The sequence below is a fragment of the Alosa alosa genome, chromosome 5 (assembly GCF_017589495.1).
Source record: "Alosa alosa isolate M-15738 ecotype Scorff River chromosome 5, AALO_Geno_1.1, whole genome shotgun sequence".
Taxonomy (NCBI): Eukaryota; Metazoa; Chordata; class Actinopteri; order Clupeiformes; family Clupeidae; genus Alosa; species Alosa alosa.
In genome coordinates this window covers 30,085,085-30,104,412 of record NC_063193.1, presented here as the reverse complement: position 1 = coordinate 30,104,412, position 19,328 = coordinate 30,085,085, and the positions used below count along the sequence as shown (strand labels likewise).

The window sequence follows — 19,328 nt, the reverse complement described above, 5'->3', positions numbered from 1 at the left end:
CAGGGTAGAGTGTGTGAGTGAATGTGGTCTTGACTCTGTGCAGGAGGGTCATTGTGTCAGAGATGCTGTAGAAGACCAGAGTTCCTGCCCTGTGATCCACACACACTCCCATTCTGGTATCTGGCCACTAGGGGGAGTTGTGTCTCTTCATTACTGTGCCTGAATGAGGAACCAGAGCCGGAGAGGGTCAGACTCCAGGACTGATCTGACCTTTTGATCCTAGTTTCAGACTGACACACACACACACACACACACACACACACACACACACACACACACACACACACACACTCCCACATCATGTATTGATATCTGGCCCTGACCCTCTGTTATTTATTCATAACAAACAACTTTAGAAGGGTTGATAAACAAACATGGATTATTTAATTGATTGTGTGACTCACAAAGAGGAAAATACCCCTTCAACAGTAGTGATCATGATGTGTGTGTTTTTAAAAGTGTAAATGTGAATTCCACCATAATATCTGATGAATTTGGACAGAGACTGAGTCAGTATTGTGGCAACATGAAGTGTTTATTTTATCATACATCAGAAACAAATGTTTTTTTTGTTGTAATCTCTTGAGTACAACCCCATGAATATTTACTTCTACTCAACTTAATGAACTTCACTTTCGACCTTCCATCAGATGAGTGTCCAATCACAGAGGGACTAAAGGCCTGAAAACCTGGGGGAGAGGAAGGAGGGTTAGGGGGAGCAGGAGGGAGAGGAGATGGATTGTGTGAGGATTGTGAGAGGACTGGGCTCATCAACACATTTCTCACCCAGTAGTGTATGTGTGGTGTGCTGATGTGTGTTCCAGCAGAGGTGCAGACGCTGTAATATCTGCTGGGGTCCAGAGATAGAGTGGTTTTGGTCTTTTGTTTTCCCCAAGACCACAGAATAGCAGACAGCTGAGAGGCAGCTGCCAGATCTTTACTGTACATGTGAGTGGTGGCTATATGTGTGCTGATGAGATGGGATGTGTTTATGGGTGTGTGTGTGTGTGTGTGTGTGTGTCTTGTAAAAAAGAATTGAGTGCAAGCAGACAGAGGCAGGTTTGAAAACTGAAAACATGGTGAAACATTTATTGGTTAACAATGGTGTTAGAACTACGAGCTCGGAGGCCAGCATATGAGCTCGGAGGCCAGCATAGCTCACCGTTTATGGCGGCAACCAACTGAACCTCCAGAGCTGCGTCTTCCCTCTGCATTTAAAGCGTAGCCCACCCTCTTTCATTGTGTCAAGAGGAAAGGACTCATCATGAAATGATTAATTGTCGTCATGTGTCCACATGCGGTTCTCATGTAAAAGTATATATACTCTTGATTTTGAAATCCGTGAGGGAAATTTGGTCTCTGCATTTATCCCAATCCGTGAATTAGTGAATCACACTCAGCACACAGTGAACACACAGTCAGGTGAATCACACACTAATCCCGGCGCACTGAGCTGCCTGCAACAACAGCGGCGCACAGGGAGCAGTGAGGGGTTAGGTGCCTTGCTAAAGGGCACGTGCCTACTCGTGGGTTCGAACCGGCAACCCTCCGGTTACAAGTCCGAAGCGCTAACCACGGGCCCACGGCTGATCGTCTAAGTAACAATGGGTCATGTGAACATTTGATTGACAAAGGGTTTGGCATGATGCAAGGCTGGGGTGATGATTAAAATGAATATTGAAGATTTCTACTACATGTGTGTGGATGTGATAACAACATCTATCTGTATCTGGGGTATTTCTGTCCTGCTGTATACAGTATGGGTCACAACAGCTTTACCTATACGCTAAAATATACAAACACTGAGGAGGCCTAGTGACGTTCATGTGTTATTACATGCTTTGTTGAATGGTCTCAATGCTTTATTGTTTTATTTCATGTGAATACTAGTTTACTAGAGGATTAACTTGGTATTTGAAGTAATGCAGTAATGCAGGAAATGCATTTAGTTTCTATGCTTATTGTGTTTCCACAACAATGTTAGTGAGTAAATCTACTGAAATGGCCACCATCTTGGTGGAGTGTGATGTGTAAGATGGGAAAGCAGAGGTTAAGTGATGTATGTTATAATTGTAAAAACAGCGGCTATCTGTACATATTTGCTTAGAGTAAACCGGTACAAAAGGCATCAATAAATTATTGGGGAGGGTCATGCCTTTTTTCCCAATGATGTTGGAGGGTCGTAGTAAATTTATTGCTGGTGAAGGGAGGGTCAAGTCTATTTTGACTAACAATCCCAAAACTCCTCCGGTAACCCCTTAAACAAAACAGTCCCTTATCAAATGTCATTTTGAAGTATTCAATCATGGAAGAAAACTCGCACACCATTGTTTGCCGTTGAAAAATAAATAAACAAAGTGTTTAATCCATCAACCAATGTGCTACCAAGTGAGGTAGTTGTCACCTCACTTGGTAGCTAAAACACAGCAATAACTAACCATTTTCCTTGACGATGTTAGGGATTTACTTCAGTGCCTAATGCTTTCTAATGAGGCGAGTATCTCCAATATGGCAACGTCCAAATCTGATGACACGCCGTGCAAACCCCTGATAACCTTGTGAACGTCCATGGTGTGATGAATAGTATCTTAGTTTGATCAGCCACCTGATTGGTTCATGTGTGAACATGTATGAGACATGCGCAAATACGAATAGTTAATAAACTAACAGTTCAGCAACATGGTTGTCCAGCGTGCTTTATGACATGGTGTCAGAAGCGGTTTAGTGCTCAGTCATATCGTCAAAGTTATTGTGAAACGCCTGTCTTGAGTGAAGATGCTCAAGTTCACGCCGCCGTTAAGTTTCACGTTTGAAAGGCCGAGTGAATGGCCGGAATGGAGACAGAGGTTTGATACAGAAACGGTACAGAATTGCAACGAAACTTTCTTTAGAAGATGGCGACGTGCAGGTCAGTGCTCTAGTGTAGGCTACTCAATGGGAAAGGAGGCTGAGAACGTCTTTAAGTCATTTGTGTTTGACCAGGACGATGATAAGGATAATTATGAGGTCGTGATACAGAAGTTTGATGAGCACTTCATTCCCCGGAGAAATGTGATATATGAACGTGCGCGATTTCATCAACGCTGTCAGGGTGAAGGGGAGACAGTGGAGGCGTTCGTGAGAGGGCTCTACGAGCTCTCTGAACATTGTAATTTTGGCGAATTGAAAGAGGAATACATCAGGGACAGAATTGTTATCGGATTAAGAGACAAATCTCTATCAGAAAAGTTGCAGTTACAAGGAGCACTGACGTTGGCCAGAGCAATTGAGATGGCACGGAGCCACGAGCTCATTAAGACTCAAAATTACGAGCAAAACGGAACTAAACTGGAGGAGGTTAAATTCTCCCAACGAAATCGCGGCAGAGGCAGAGGAATGAAAAATAATGCTGATAGCCAGAGGAAAAGACAAGGCAAAGACAATGAATATAGTGAAAGAAAGAAATGCACAAGATGTAACAATCCACACGGGTTTAAAGAATACTGCCCTGCTAAAAAAGCTGAGTGTCGTAAATGCAACAATATTGGCCATTTTGCAGTGGTTTGCCACACAAAAGTGGTTCAAGAAGTAACATCTTATGAAGATGAGGGTTCAGAGTTGTTCCTTGGTTCAGTCCAGTGTCAAAGTGCACCAGTTCCACCATGGATGGCCGATATCATATGGGCAAATTATCAGTTTTAAAATTGATTCAGGTGCAGATGCTACTGTAATGTCTGAAAAAGGACTGAGAAATAAAATACCACTGAACAAAACCAATGTCATTCTCAACAGTCCAGGAGGCAAGCTGGAATGTCTAGGCCAACTGAAAACAAAAGTGAGCGCAAATGGAAAGCCTTATGTGATTGATGCCTATGTAGTGAGAGGGGCCCATGTAGGACATTTGCTTGGATGCAGCACTGCCATACAGATGGGGCTAATTAAAAGAATAGAGGAAGTAAGTGAGAATGTGTTTGGCTCATTGGGATTGCTAGCATGCAAACCAGTTAAAATAATGCTCAAAAGCACAGTCGAGCCATATAGCATCCATGTAGCTCGCAGATCCCATTGCTAACAAAAGTCAAACAAGAACTGGATCGGATGAAGCGGTTGGGCGTGATTGAAGAAGTTTCAGAGCCTACTCCATGGTGTGCCCCAATGGTACCTGTTGCCAAAAAAGAATGGGGAAATCAGAATATATGTGGATCTTAAGCAACTAAACGAGGCTGTCATTCGCAAGAAGTATGTGCTGCCAACGCTAGAAGACATTATCTCTAAGCTGTCTGGGGCAACAGTCTTCTCCAGTTTGGATGTTGCAAGCGGATTTTGGCAGATCCCATTAGACGATGACAGTAGGAAATTGACCACCTTTATAACTCCCTTCAAGAGGTACTGCTTCTGCAGATTACCATTTGGGATCACAAGTGCTCCCGAAATTTTTCAGAAACTCATGACGGAGCTGCTTCGGGACACGGAGGGGGTTTGCTGCTTCATGGACGATGTCCTGGTATATGGCCGCACGCGTGAGGAACACGACCGCAGGCTAGCGGAGGTGTTGCGGACCATTGAAGCCTTGAAACGGATACTGGGCATGATAAACTACCTTTGCCGCTACCTGCCTCACAGTGCTACTGTGCTTCAGCCACTGAACGAGCTGCTAAGAGCTGACTCAGTATGGCGTTGGGACAGGACTCAAGAGGCGGCATTTGCTAAGGTGAAAGACATGTTGGTCACAGCACCAGCATTAGCTTATTATGATGTGAACAAGCCGACTGTCGTCACAGCGGATGCTAGTAGTTACGGGATAGGTGGCGCCTTTTTGCTCCAGGGCGTGATGGAAAGATGCTCCCAGTGGCTTTCTGTTCGCATTACTCACACGGGCCGGGCGCCACAGCTCAAATAGAAAAAGGAGTGTCTGGCTTCGGTGTGGACGTGTGAGAAACTGTCACGATATCTCTGTGGCCTGGAGTCGTTCAAGGTGCTAACGGACCATAAACCTTTGGTTCCCTTGATTAATCTGAAAAACCTTGATGAAGTTCCCATCCGCTGTCAGCGACTCTTAATTAGGATGATGCGTTTCAATCCTGTGGCAGTGTATACCCCAGGAAAGTCTTTACTTATCACGGATACAAGTTAAGTCAAGTCAAGTCAGTTTTATTTTTAAAGCGCATTTAACATGCACATAGTGCAACCCAAAGCGCTCCAACAAACAAGACACATAACAAGACAAAAGATGCCGGATGGAGCGGCGTACACTGTCCAGGCACCCCTTGACAGAGACAGAGCGGTCCGACTTCGAAGAGGAAGTTGAGGCTTACATAGCCAGCGTGGAAGAACATCTGCCTGCTTCTCCACAAAAGTTACTGGAAATAGTGCAGGCTACCAGCACTGATGAGGAAATGAAAAGAGTTCTCAAATATGTCCAGCAGGGGTGGCCTAAACATTTCAAAATGTTACCTGTCCATTTGCGTGCCTACTTTAACCAGCAGGGGCTCTTGAGCGAGTCCAAAGGTCTTCTCTTACATGGAACAAGAATTGTGATTCCAACCAAAATGAGAGATGAAGCCAGGCATTGGTGCCGATCTAAAACGCAAAGTGAGTGAATGCCAGACATGCCAGATCAATAGGCCAACGCAATGCAAAGAGCCGCTGTTAACCACAGACTTACCACCAGGCCCTTGGAGACATCTTGGAGCTGATATCTGTGAAACAAATGGCCAGCAATACCTTGTTGTCGTGGATTATTATTCAAGATGTATTGAAATCTCCCATTTGATGGACATGACGAGTAGGAGAGTGATTGGCAAACTGAAGAGCATGTTTGCGCGGTTTGGCATTCCGGAACGGCTATGTTCTGACAACGCACGCCAGTTTACATCTGCCGAGTTTAAGGCATTTGCAAGACAGTATGGCTTTGTCCATGTGACATCTAGTCCTCACTATCCGCAATCAAATGGTGAGGCGGAACGGGCTGTTCAGACAGCTAAGAAAATACTGAAGCTAAATGACCCTTTCTTAGCTCTCCTCGCATACCGAGCAACTCCAATTGCATCCACAGGCTGCAGTCCATCACAGCTGCTTATGGGGAGACACCTGAGGACAACGGTTCCAACAATAGCAAGCAACTTGGTCCCTGCATGGCCCAATTTGAGAAGTGTGGAAGAAAAGGATTGTAAAGCAAAAGAATCTTACCAGTACTTCTACAATCGCCGTCATGGTACCAGGTCCTTGTCGCCATTAAGGCCCAGGTGACCCTGTGAGGATAAAGCGCGATGATGAAAAGGGGTGGACAACAAAAGGAACAGTCAGTCGTCAGGCCGAACAGCCAAGGTCTTACTACATCACAACTGACCAAGGAGAGTTCCGGAGGAATCGTAAACATCTACAAGCCATACCCGGGCAGAGTCAACACGAACCGGTATCACCTGATTGTGCAACGGACGCTGAGGAAGAGGGACCACCCGTGGTTCTGAGTGAGCCACTACTTGTGAAGAGCAAAGGGACACCCTCTCCCAGAGCCGAGGCTACCATGGCCATTCCCCATACCCCAGAACGGGCTTCGCCCAAGACCACACGCTGTGGACGTGTGATAAGGAAACCACTACGCTTCCAGGCGTAAACAGGACAATGGGAAATCTTTAGAAAGTCTTTATTGAGCTATCTTTAGTTGTAGCCTAGTTTATTTTATTTTTCATAAGAATAAGATTGGGGAATAGATAGGTTGCATAAGAAGTGATGTTTAACATATGTTTATCATATAGTAAAGCACTCCAATGTGTTGCTTCTTTTGTTTTGTCAGAGGTGACAGCTGATCTTTAAAAGGGGGGAGATGTGATGAATAGTATCTTAGTTTGATCAGCCACCTGATTGGTTCATGTGTGAACATGTATGAGACATGCGCAAATACGAATAGTTAATAAACTAACAGTTCAGCAACATGGTTGTCCAGCGTGCTTTATGACACATGGGACATAGGTAGGTAACATTATTTAAAAATGTAGTGTTGATACAAAATATACTTGTAGTGTTGCTATAACTAGAAATAGGACCAGTAAAACACATGACTGGACTAGGCTAATATGTAATCTAACCCCTGGACTTGGAACTGCAGTTTAGTAATGTTATAGCCATGGTCATTAACAGACCTGGCATATAATGGATGTGAATGGGGGCAAGTATGGTGCAGTTGGAGAATTTCAATTACCAGAAATATCGGTAACGCTTTAGAATAACATGTGCTTATTAGGTATTAGTGCATAATAAGCAGTATTCATTACTAACAGTTAGTTAACTGTTATCCTTTAATAACATTAACTAACTGTTAACATGCAGCTTGTAAGTGTTAATAAGCAGCCTTTTAAGTTACTTACAAGCATATTTGTTAACAGTTAGTGTTAACAAGCTGCTTGTTAATGGTGTATAAGACAAAGAGGTGGATAAATAATACACTTATAATAAGACCTTTCTTACCTTATAAGAAAATGTATTTGTAGTAAATTTTGCAGCCCCCCAATCTAAAGCGAGGACCATGCAGCCTATAGCTCCACAAGCCCGACCTTCTATCTTTATATATCTAGCTTGGTTTAGCGGTGAGAAATGCACCTTCAAAACTGCTGCAGCAAGCAGGTATTGAACCCCGGTCTCCTGCGTCATTGAGTGACCTCTTACTTGGGCCTACTGAGCTACATTCCCATCTGTATTTTTAAAGAAAATGTTCATCTTGATTCTATATACCGAGTCATGATCCTCATTTAGTTTTCGGCCTAAGTCACCCTTGTGAGAACAAACAAAGATCGTCTCTTGTTGTTTCACATAATCACATATTATCAACTGCAGAATTTGACGTGACACTTGCAATACATACTTCAACCACTTGGGGGTGATAAAGTAAAGTGTAATCAAACGCTAACAGCTCAATAACATGGGCTGACATAACTAGCAGTCTCAAACGTATTTAACTGTTTACAGTAAAATACAACGAAATTCGCTGTGTTGTGCCTGAATCTAATCACTGTCACAGCAATTATTTTTGAGGACTATCTAAGCTGATATTAACCCTCTTACTGCAACTAATAAGGGTTTCAAAGGTTTATGTTTGTGCAGGCTATTTGTCAGATGCTTTTGTCCAAAACAACCTACAGTAGGCCTATATGAACACTAAATTAGTTAAAATTCAAATAGCAAGGTGCAGATCCAATAAGTGTCCTATAGGTCAGTGAGAGATTTGCAGTTCGTTCTTGCTGTTATAGGAAGCCAATGAAGAGTAATTGAGTTGCATGTGTCATCTGTGGATGATTTTAAGACCAGACATGATATTGCATTCCGAATCATTTGCAATGGTCTTAGGCCTACTAAAAAAAGCAAGCAGGTAGTCCAGGTAAGAATCATGACCTGCACAAGAAGTTGTGTGACATATTGTGTCAGATTTGATCTTCTGAGGTCTGTGGTTGCATGACTTTAGGAAACTTACAGGTGTTATTAAATTGCAAATATCAGTAAACTTGCATTTTGTTCACAACCCGCTAAAACATTTTAAAGTGTTAAAATATTCTGAACTGGTACCCATGAAAGGGCAGCCAAATTACAATTGCGTAATACGTCGTGACGTCAAACAGTCACAAGACTAGTAGACTGGCCTCGCTCGCTCAGTCACTGACTGTTGTAGACAACCGTAGTAAGTCGATCACTATGGAGTTCAACGGTGGTACCAGCTCTGTCCGGTTTGTTGCCACAACGAGTGGAAGTAACTGAGTACTCGTAGACTGGTGTAATTGTAGCTCTCAAAGGTTGTTGGATTCCAGTGAAGAGAGCTTCATCTGTGCGAACCTCACAGGACTCGGATGTTTTGAGCGTCTCTGCAACATTGGCTAGCTGGTAGCACGCTATCTGACATCTACCGTGAGGTGCTAGCAACCCTGCGGAGCTCCCTAGCCAGCCTTTCGGCAGGTTAGCGGGCAGCAGGAGGTCCCCGGGTGATGTTGTCCGTAATCTCTTACGGTAGACTGGTTGCCAGGGCTGTCATCGGCGGTCTTTCCCAAACAGATAGCCGCGATTACAGCCTTGTGACAGCAAGCTTTGGATTTGGCAAGGATTTTCGCAAGGGGATTCTGAAGAAAGGGATGTGCTATGGAGACGACGCTTGCTTCATTGCACGACACAGATCTGCCGATGTGTTAGGTAAGTTACGCACAGTGGTCAGCTATCTCAGGTTATATGTATTGTTCTGATAACGTTATTCTTTGTGCATTTAAGTTTTACATTAACTTAACATGAATGCAGTAGCTGGCATGATGTAAGTTAATAACGTTAACGTTACCAGATATGTAATGGTTGTCATAGTTGGCTAACGTTAGCCAATGTTAGATAACTGAAGTCGGGTCATGTTCCTGCTAGCATGCTAGGTTATGGTGCACGTTAACACCAACATCTTGCCCCTTGACTTCAAGACAAGTGTCACTTCTTTGATATAGGTTTAATCTAAATGAGGTTATTTGACCGAACGCCAGGGACCTTCACAGACAGCGAAACCTCCCTTTCCCAGAGGCCCAACGTTATTTAACTTTCTTCAGCGACCTAAGCAGCTAACGTTATTTTCTTGTGTCTGTCAAAGACATTTTCTGGCAGCGATCATCTGATTTTGATTTTGGTCATTATTTGGGAATAATAGTTGAAATATTTCAGAAGCACTAAGAAACCTCCCCCTTGCTTAACCGTCGTGGGCGGTCACAAAGTCAAGGTTGATGCTTGATGTGAACCGCACTAACGTTAACGTTAACCACCGTGTAAGTTAGAGTGACCGACAAGTCCAGTTTGTGATCCACTCTAAAGCAGTTCTGTCTGCGTGCGCCTGGTTCGGTTTTCGCCGCATTTGAGGTCCACGCGTGTCACGTTCCTAGGTAAACACTAGCGAGCACTCCTCTCGTGGCTAAAAACTGAGGAGCGTGGCGGCGGACGAGTTGTATGCAAACCAACGTGAGACTAAGAGAGAAATGTGAACGTTTCGGATTGACTGTCTAAAAGGCTTCTCTGTTATAATTAAGGAAATATGAGAATAGTGTTCAGGGACAAATTAATAAGAGGGTTGGATTTCATTCTGTTCTGGGAAAAGTGCACAGAGAAGATATTTAATCTCAACCATCTGGCAACAAAACAATCGTGACGTTTTGTCCGACGAGGGCGTTATCTGTTCCTTATCCAACCGGCTCAGCGGCTCTGCACGTGACATACAGAACAGTGCCGTTAAACAACCACGTTCACGTTTTATATGCAACTAAATAGGTTTCCCTTTGTCGAGGTACATTATGTACAGTCCTTTACATTCTGGGAACTAGTCTTTGTAAATTGTATTGGCTTTTATTGGGCAAAACTACAATTGTGTTTTATTCACTTGCATGTAAGTTTAGAAGAACTGAGAGAAAGCCAGAGAATGTTCAAATTCATGGCCATTATCTTATGTTATTAAAAGACACTTTTGTCCATAGCTTTGTAACTGCTAATAACCGCGTGTGTGTTTATGTACGTTTGAGAGGTGAGGATGTTGTTCCACACTTGGTAGCCATAGGTTGGTAGCCTACTTCATCAAGCAGCCCCCAAATAAGCTCTTCATGTCGTTGGGGTTTTCACTGTAACAAATGTAACCATAGTAGGCTACCATACATTTAACCATGCTGTTATCATGCCTTCAGAAATCATAGTTGTGGATGGTTGAGTTATATATCAGGGCACGAGAAGAGTAGGCTTTCACCAAATAAAACAAGGTTATAGATCACACATACACACACACACACACACACACAAAAGTCGGTCCTGCTCTAGTTGGCACACATGTCTTCTCTTCTTACCACAAGCCTGTTTAAGAGATTATTCCAAATTTACAGCACCGGCTTTTTATTTCTGTGTGTGTGTGTGATCTCTAACCTTGTTTGAGATCGACATTTTATTTGGTGAGAGCCTACTCTTCTCGTACCCTTCTGAATGCCCCTGTAGCTTGACAACAGCATGCTTAAATGTATGGTAGACTACTGCGGTTACATTTGTTACAGTGAAAACCCCACCGACAGGGTTGAACCATATTGCATGTCCTTTTTTTTTTTAATATTATCAGCATCTTGAGTCAGAAAAAAATAAATCAACAAGTGAAAAGTCCTGTAAGACACACACGAGAGTCACACCGCACTTGTATCATTGTGCAGTGCTGCCTGTTATCTTGACTGGCCATCAGAGTTTTACAATCTCATGAAGCAACTCAGCCTACTGGCAAAGGAAACAAGATAACGCACTAATGTGGAGGTCTTCTTGGCAAAAAACCAATTCCTGATTCTGCTGCTCCAAGTAAGGTCTAGCCTAACATAAGCCCTCATCTTTTAAAAGAAAAATGTCTGTATTTGGCCATGTGGGGTGCTTGGCTTGCTGAAGTGTTGTGTAAAAGACTAGTTTGTTGTGTGTGCGTTTGTGTGTTTGTGCAGCGGAGTCTCCATGGTCTTCAGTGTGAGTTTTGAGCCAGTGGCTGTTTTGGGCTGGACAGGGGAAGCCGTCCTTGTATGGTCAAAACGCTGTGTGTGTGTAGTGTATTGTGTTGTGGGAACAGACAAGTGAGATTGCCTTTCAAGGCAAACACACTCTCTTAACGGGACAGAAAGGGCCCTGAGGCTTTCTGCAGTGGGAAAGAAGGGTGCGTCCCTCTCCTCACTGTGTTGGAGATACGTAGCTGTCTCCTTTGCAGCCCTAGGGAGACATAGCTGTCTCCTTTGCAGCCCTAGGGAGACATAGCTGTCTCCTTTGCAGTCCTAGGGAGACATAGCTGTCCCTTTTAAGTAAGTATAAGTATATATACTATTTTGATCCCGTGAGGGAAATTTGGTCTCTGCATTTATCCCAATCTGTGAATTAGTGAAACACACTTAGCACACAGTGAGGTGAAGCACACACTAATCCCGGCGCAGTGAGCTGCCTGCAACAACAGCGGCGCTCTGGGAGCAGTGAGGGGCTAGGTGCTTTGCTCAAGGGCACTTCAGCCGTGCCTACTGGTCGGGGTTCGAACCGGCAACCCTCCGGTTACAAGTCCGAAGCGCTAACCAGTAGGCCATGGCTGCCCTTTTGCAGTCCTATAGGGAGACGTAGCTGTCCCTTTGCAGCACTAGGGAGACGTGGCTGTCCCTTTGCAGTGGTCAGACAACACAGTCTTGCCACTTAAGTGCTGTGGGGATATTACTAGTGCTGGGCGGTATGACCAAAAATGTATATCACGGTATTTTTCAAAATTACACGGCACGGTATATCGGTATTTTTTTTTTTCATGCATAATCAGATGTTCAGTATTTTCTACAGGTTGAGAGAGGAATTGCTGCAGTACATTGACTAAGGATGGTCTATTTTACTATCATGAACTCCACACTAGTGGTAGGCTAATGCAGTTTTGCATGGCCCCAGAAAATTATGCTGTTTACAAAGAGCCACTCATGATTCTAATAAAGAATCTAATCAGAATGCAAAGACAATTGCAGTCAAAATACAGAACTTTTACTGTGCAAATTTCACAAACATCTTGTATAAAACCAATACAAAAAGTAGTGCAACTTGCAATAATTATACTTTTTTGAAAATTATACAATTTAAAATAAAACCTCTCTGCTAATATGCTTACTCTGTCAAATAGGCCTATCAGAAACATGCCTTGATGTTATTGTGTGGTTTACATGACGTTAGTGGTAGGCTAACGTTAACTTCATGTGGATGTGGATGTCTTGTTAGCCTGCTATGAGCTTCGGTTCGGTTTGCTAGGCAAAACATTAACAAAAAAGTTTGTTTTGGTGCACTGATGACAGTCAGGATCATTTCTAACTAGCCAGCTAGAATTGCTCAGTGCATGTCTATAACATGCTTTACTTGCTGTCTGGATAATTTCAGCGAATATTCTTAAGGTGAGATGAATGATAAGAACATTAAACTCCACTGTGTTCGGTGGGTTGCTAACTAACGACACCTACTAGCCAGCTAGTTACAGCTGTTGAACAATCTCAATAGAATTTTCGTGACTAAATCCCTTTCAATGCAGTATCCCTTAACGTTTTTCCTTAACTAAAGAAACAATTTAAACACCCTTAAATAAACCCCCTACCTAAAGAGAAATTAAGCCTTAAGGGTCATACTTCAGGGGAAAAACGTAGGTGTTTTTGTTTACCCTCACTATGCCTCGCGAGTGGCACCACGCGTCGTGAAAAAAAGTCCGTCTGAAACACTGTGGCGCGGCGCAGCGTTCCAAACGTTGTGTAATAAAATACACCGGTATGGCGGTATATTAAAAATTCATATCATAACGAAAATATACACCGGTATACGGTGTGAACCGGTATACCGCCCAGCACTAGATATTACTCTGCTGCTGTAGAAGTGAACGGTATCTGGCTCATGTTTGTATACAGTGGGAAAGAGATCATAGTGTACACACACCCTGAAAGAGATGGCCTTTTCTCTCTGCAGTAATAGTAAGTGAGTGATGTTGGATGTTTACTTTTTCTATTCATACCACTGGTGTTTTCCTGGTGTACCAGTGTAGAGGTGGTGGTGCTGGTGTACCGGTGTAGAGGTGGTGTATAGGTGGTGCTGGTGTAGCAGTGTAGAGGTGGTGTATAGGTTTTCCTGGTGTAGCAGTGTAGAGGTGTTGTATAGGTGATGCTGGTGTATCAGTGTAGAGGTGTTGTATTGGTATTGCTGGTGTACCAGTGTAGAGGTGTTATATCGTGAGAGATCTGAGATGTTTGCTCCCTCAGTGGTCGGAGACACACACACACACACTCTGCTCTGTCAGTGGTCGGAGACAGACTAAAAGTCTGTTACCCCTTTTTCTCAAAGGAGTGAGATGTGTGTGTGTGTGTGTGCTGTCCCTTTCTGGGTAGAGTGAGGTGTGTGTGTGTGTGTGTGTGTGTGTGTGTGTGTGTGTGTGTGTGTGTGCCCTTTTTCTCAAAGGAGTGAGATGTGTGTGATGTCCCTTTCTAAGTAGAGTGAGACGTTTCTGTAGTTCCCCTCTCAGGAGAGTGAGATGTGTGTGTTGTGGAAAAGAAACTGTCCCTGACAGGTATTTTGGACTTGGTGTGTGTGTGACCCCATCTTTCTAAAAGGGAAGAGAGACTCTTTTCAACTGGGCAGACATGATCCTGTTTTATGAAATTTGACGTCATTAAATCTATTGAAATTAAAACTGGCTGCTCCCTCCTCACAGGACACACACACACACACACACACACACACACACACACACACACACACACTGACCTATTTGTGACCTTGTTATGACTGGGTCGCTGAGAAACAGGAAGAGGCTGCGTCTGTCTCTCTGGGCCTCAGCGCCACTGGAGTTGTTAGCGCATGAGCGCTCGCACAGAAGCACCCGCAGCACACACACTCCTGCTAGACTGTCGTTGGTCGTCGCCCCCTGTCTGATTTCCTGTGTGTGTGTGTGTGTGTGTAGCTATGTGTTTTTACACTCACAGCATCAATTGTTCCTCTCAAGAGAACACACCACAGCTGCAAGACGGCACACCAACCACAGAGAGTGATGTCAGCATCTTGAGCGAACACACACACACACACACACACACACACAGACACACACACACATACACAGTGCTTGTCTGCCACAGCAGATGTACAGGACACTGAGTTCAGAATGAGGGACCCAGTGGCAAATAGTGTTTGTAAACCTCCCCCAGTCTTTCAGTAGTATTGCAACACACTCACACACACACACACTTATCTACATTCTTTGAATCAAAGAGCTGTTAGACAAAAGATGCACAGCATACTTCAGCAGGTGTGTTGGAGCAGTAGACATGCACAGCATACTTCAGCAGGTGTGTTGGAGCAGTAGACATGCACAGCATACTTCAGCAGGTGTGTTGCCGGTAGACATGCACAGACATACTTCAGCAGGTGTGTTGGAGCAGTAGGTGTGTTGGAGCAGCGGGTGTGTTGCACAGCGACACCCAGCAGGTGTGTTGGAGCAGTACTTCAGACATGTAGACATGCACCATACTTCAGCAGTTGGAGCAGTAGAGTGCACAGCATGCTGCAGCAGGTGTGTTGCACGTTAATACCACAGCAGGTGTGTTGGAGCAGTAGACATGCACCGCATACTTCAGCGGGTGTGTTGGGCAGTAGACATGCACAGGTGTGTTGGAGCAGTAGACATGCGACAGCATACTTCAGTTGTTCCTTGGGTGTGTTGTGTTGAGCAGATCACGCATGCACAGCATAGACACGCACAGCCTCAGCAGGTGTGTTGGAGCAGTAGACATGCACAGCATACTTCAGCAGGTGTGTTGGAGCAGTAGACATGCACAGCATACTTCAGCAGGTGTGTTGGAGCAGTAGACATGCACAGCACACCTTCAGCAGGTGTGTTGGTTGCAGCAGACATGCACAGCATACTTCAGCAGGTGTGTTGGAGCAGTAGACATGCACAGCATACTTCAGCAGGTGTGTTGGAGCAGTAGACATGCACAGCATACTTCAGCAGGTGTGTTGGAGCAGTAGACATGCACAGCATACTTCAGCAGGTGTGTTGGAGCAGTAGACATGGACAGATTGGCCTTTACAAATCACCGCTGGGCCCCAGCCGCCCCCATTCTTCCTTAGTGCCAAAGACCCTCTAGAACCGTCTCTGCTAGTGCCAAAGACCCTTTAGAACCGTCTCTGCTAGTGCCAAAGATCAGTGCCAAAGATCCCTTAGAACCGTCTCTGCTAGTGCCAAAGATCCTTTAGAACCATCTCTGCTAGTGCCAAAGACTAGCCTGACGAGCCAGACCCACATTAAAATGTAGGGTCTGGGCACTCACCGTTCGCAGTGCTCAGTCCGAGGGGCGGGATAATCAGTTGTCTTTCAAATTCCCTCTGCACGCAAAAGGACGGTGCTATGAGTCCTATGCGTTTCCCACCAGTGGAGCTAGTTGGCTAGTTCAAACTTTTGCCAACTTAATAAAAGCTTAACTCATGTCACACTGTTCACCAGCAACATCCATCTTATTTGTTTTCAAGTAGCAGGGAATTCATAACCTGACTCTCGCCAGATGAATTTCGTTCCGCTTAGCTCCGCCTAGCTTCACTCACATCCATCTGAGACCTCTTCCATTGAGAGTGATTTTGCACCAGATTTTATGGTACAGCCAATCAGGGCCGAGGGGGGAGTTTCATAGATGTGACATAGCGTAGAAGCGACTGTGAGACTGTTATCAGCGTCCACGGGTTGGCCGATGTGAGTGGTTGAAGTATGCGTCAATAGATGACGGACAAGTGGCTTATTCAATCATATGCAAGCATTTTTTTTTGATTAGGGCCTTCTAAAAGCAACACTCCAATGGATTGGTCCCAGATGGATGTGTGGAGCTAGGTGGAACGAAATTCATCTGGCGAGAGTCAGGTTAGGGAATTCAAGCCAAACCGTTGCAACTCTGCCATCAATCGTTATGTTAAGCCTGCCTAACGACTCTGTACACGATTTGATTGGCCTGATAGAAGTTTAATTTTTCGAGCTCACAAGCCAACGGAGAGTTGCTAGACTAGCCCTGGAAGCAAATGTAATTTGCTGCCGCTAGGGTGCGTCTAGATTTCTAGGCTAGCCAAAGACCCTTTAGAACCATCTCTGCTAGCGCCAAAGATCCTTTAGAACCGTCTCTGCTAGCGCCAAAGACCCTTTAGAACCGTCTCTGCTAGCGCTCTCCTGTGAACACAAGAGGTTCTGTTACTGGGACTAGAGTATTGTTACCAGCTATGAGGTTGCATGATTACTAGATCCAGCCTAATCTACTGTGTGACAAATGACAGAAAAGCCTGTAATGTATGTAGGCTGTTGACAAATAGTATAAGATAACTTTTACTTTTCTGGAGTGTGTGTGTTACTGTATGTAGGCTGTTTTCAGTACATGTATAGTATAAGTATATATACTCTTTTGATCCCGTGAGGGAAATTTGGTCTCTGCATTTATCCCAATCCGTGAATTAGTGAAACACACACAGCTCACAGTGTACACACAGTGAGGTGAAGCACACACTAATCCCGGCGCAGTGAGCTGCCTGCATCAACAGGAGCAGTGGGGGGGGTTAGGTGCCTTGCTCAAGGGCACTTCAGCCGTGCCGACTGGTCGGGGTTCGAACCGGCAACCCTCCGGTTACAGGTCCGAAGTGCTAACCAGTAGGCCACGGCTGCCCCTATGTGCCTACCATAACTTGTGTGATGTGTTACTTGTACTGATATGATAACTCACCTGTGTGTGTGTGTGTGTGTGTGTTCCCTGCAGGTGTGGCAGATGGCGTTGGCGGTTGGCGTGACTACGGTGTGGACCCCTCCCAGTTCTCGGGCACGCTGATGAGGACATGTGAGCGTCTGGTGAAGGAGGGGCGCTTCGTGCCCAGCAACCCCGTGGGCATACTGACCACCAGCTACTACGAGCTCCTGCAGAACAAAGCCCCTCTCCTCGGTCAGTGTGTGTGTGTACGCGTGCGTGTGTACATGCGTGTGCGTGTGCAGGACTATATGTCAGTATATACATCTATGTGTGAGAGAGGGTGTGTGTCAGGAAACAGCAGCAAAGACTCTCTGTGTGTGTGTGTGGGTGTGTGTCCGTACGGTGCTGCGCTGCTGAACTTTGCTTTTTAAGCTCTCGAGGAACACAGCAATGCTGATAGATAAGCGCTCTGAACTGCTTAGTGGACAGTCTGCACCCATGACTGTATATAGACACACACACACGAACGACTGTATATAGTCATGGCTTTGCACTCTGCACACAACCACACTCGGGTGTGTGTGCGCCCAAAACAGTTCAGCACCGAAGAGGCTCAGCCTTGACGGCTCAGCCTTGGAGGTAAACACAGAGCTAAAGCACTAAATGAGTCTCCTCTCTCAAAGTAGAGGAGGTGAAGAGAGGAATGCTGAGGAGGTGAAGAGAGGAGGGCTGCATAGGGCTGAGGAGGTGAAGAGAGGAGGGCTGCATGGGGCTGCAGTATACAGGCTTCACACTGGATAAGAACGTAGAGGGAACGAGAAGGGGATAAACAGACTGAGGGTGAAAGACAGGCTACACACACACACACACACACACACACACACACACCAGCAACCGCATTATGAGTCACCAGTAGCTCCCCACAGACTGGCGTGAGTTTAGGACTCGGGGCGATACTCCGCCAAGCAGCCGCACGCACCCTCCCTGCCCTGACCCCTCCCCTCCCTCTGGTCCTGTTTCCTCTCTTTCTCTCTCTTGCTCCCTCCCTCTATCACTCCTCTTTCCCTCCCTCTCTCTCCCTCTCCTTCCCTCTCTCACTGCCTCTTTCCCTCCCTCTCTATCCCTCTTTCCCTCCCTCTCTCTCACTCAACATTCTCTCTCTCCCTCTCTCTCTCCCTCCCTCCCTCCATGTCTGTGTTGTGCCGGCCGGTTGGCGTGGCAGCAGTCAGCGCGTGCAGGAACATGTGGACTCACACAAACACTCGCCTGGAAAAGAATTCTCCCTGCGCCACTGCCAGGGCCTGTACATTTCCATGTGGAGCTGCTCGTGCGTGTGTGTGTGGTGTGTGTGTGTGGAGTGTGTTTTGTTGTTAGCCAGCGTTATTGTGTGTGTGTTAGTTAGACCTTATGGGATGTGACTGGTTGGGTTTAAAGGGGTTTACCCAGAAATGATTCATGTGTGTGGTTGTGTTGTGTTACTGGCCCTTATGGGAATTGGCTGATTGGAAGAGGTTGAAGGGATTTGTTCAGGGCTGGAATCCCAGGCTGTAATTGTGTTTTGAGGGGAGGAGAGGAGAAGAGGGAGAGAGAGAGGGGGAGAGAGAGATATGACTCACCCGGCCAGCAGCCAGAGGAATCTAAGAGGAAGAGGAAGAAAGAGAAGGAACAGAGAGGGGAGAGAGAGAGAGAGAGAAAAAACACCTCATTGTGTTTCTGCACTGAATCAGCGAGCATGATGGGAAGAGCAGGAAGGAGGCCTGGGGCAGAACACAGCTGTCCGTCAGAGACGCTGGAGGAGGAACACTTAATTTCAGCTGTCATAGAACCTGCTGGAACCGGTTCGTCCGGCAGGTTCTATGCAAATGTTTGTACGGTGGAAGTCCCTTATGCCACAGATGTGCACAATGCATTCAACACCAAGCACAGGTGACCTCACTGGGGTGTGTGATGTAACCAAACAGTGGCGGTGGTAGCGTAGTGGCTAAGGAGCTGGGCTAGCATGCAGTAGCGTAGTGGCTAAGGAGCTGGGCTAGCATGCAGTAGCGTAGTGGCTAAGGAGCTGGGCTAGCATGCAGTAGCAAAGTGGCTAAGGAGCTGGGCTAGCATGCAGTAGCATAGTGGCTAAGGAGCTGG

At 45.5% G+C, this 19,328-nt stretch overlaps 1 protein-coding gene across 1 annotated transcript; it reads left to right on the top strand.

Moving 5' to 3' along the window:
* Positions 1 to 8,632: 8,632 nt before the first annotated feature.
* Positions 8,633 to 18,176, top strand: LOC125294926 (protein phosphatase PTC7 homolog). The gene is made up of 2 exons (XM_048244003.1): positions 8,633 to 9,153; positions 17,268 to 18,176. The coding sequence occupies exons 1-2, from the start codon at positions 8,952 to 8,954 to the stop codon at positions 17,624 to 17,626; spliced, it is 561 nt and encodes a 186-aa protein (XP_048099960.1). The 5' UTR covers positions 8,633 to 8,951; the 3' UTR covers positions 17,627 to 18,176.
* The last annotated feature ends 1,152 nt before the right edge of the window (positions 18,177 to 19,328 follow it).

What these genes read in the sequence shown, in the direction of transcription:
- LOC125294926 (XM_048244003.1), top strand. Translation starts at nt 8,952, where the DNA reads ATGTTGTCCGTAATCTCTTACGGTAGACTGGTTGCCAGGGCTGTCATC. An exon ending in CAGATCTGCCGATGTGTTAG is followed by an intron (nt 9,154 to 17,267) that starts GTAAGTTACGCA and finishes TGTTCCCTGCAG; the next exon opens with GTGTGGCAGATGGCGTTGGC.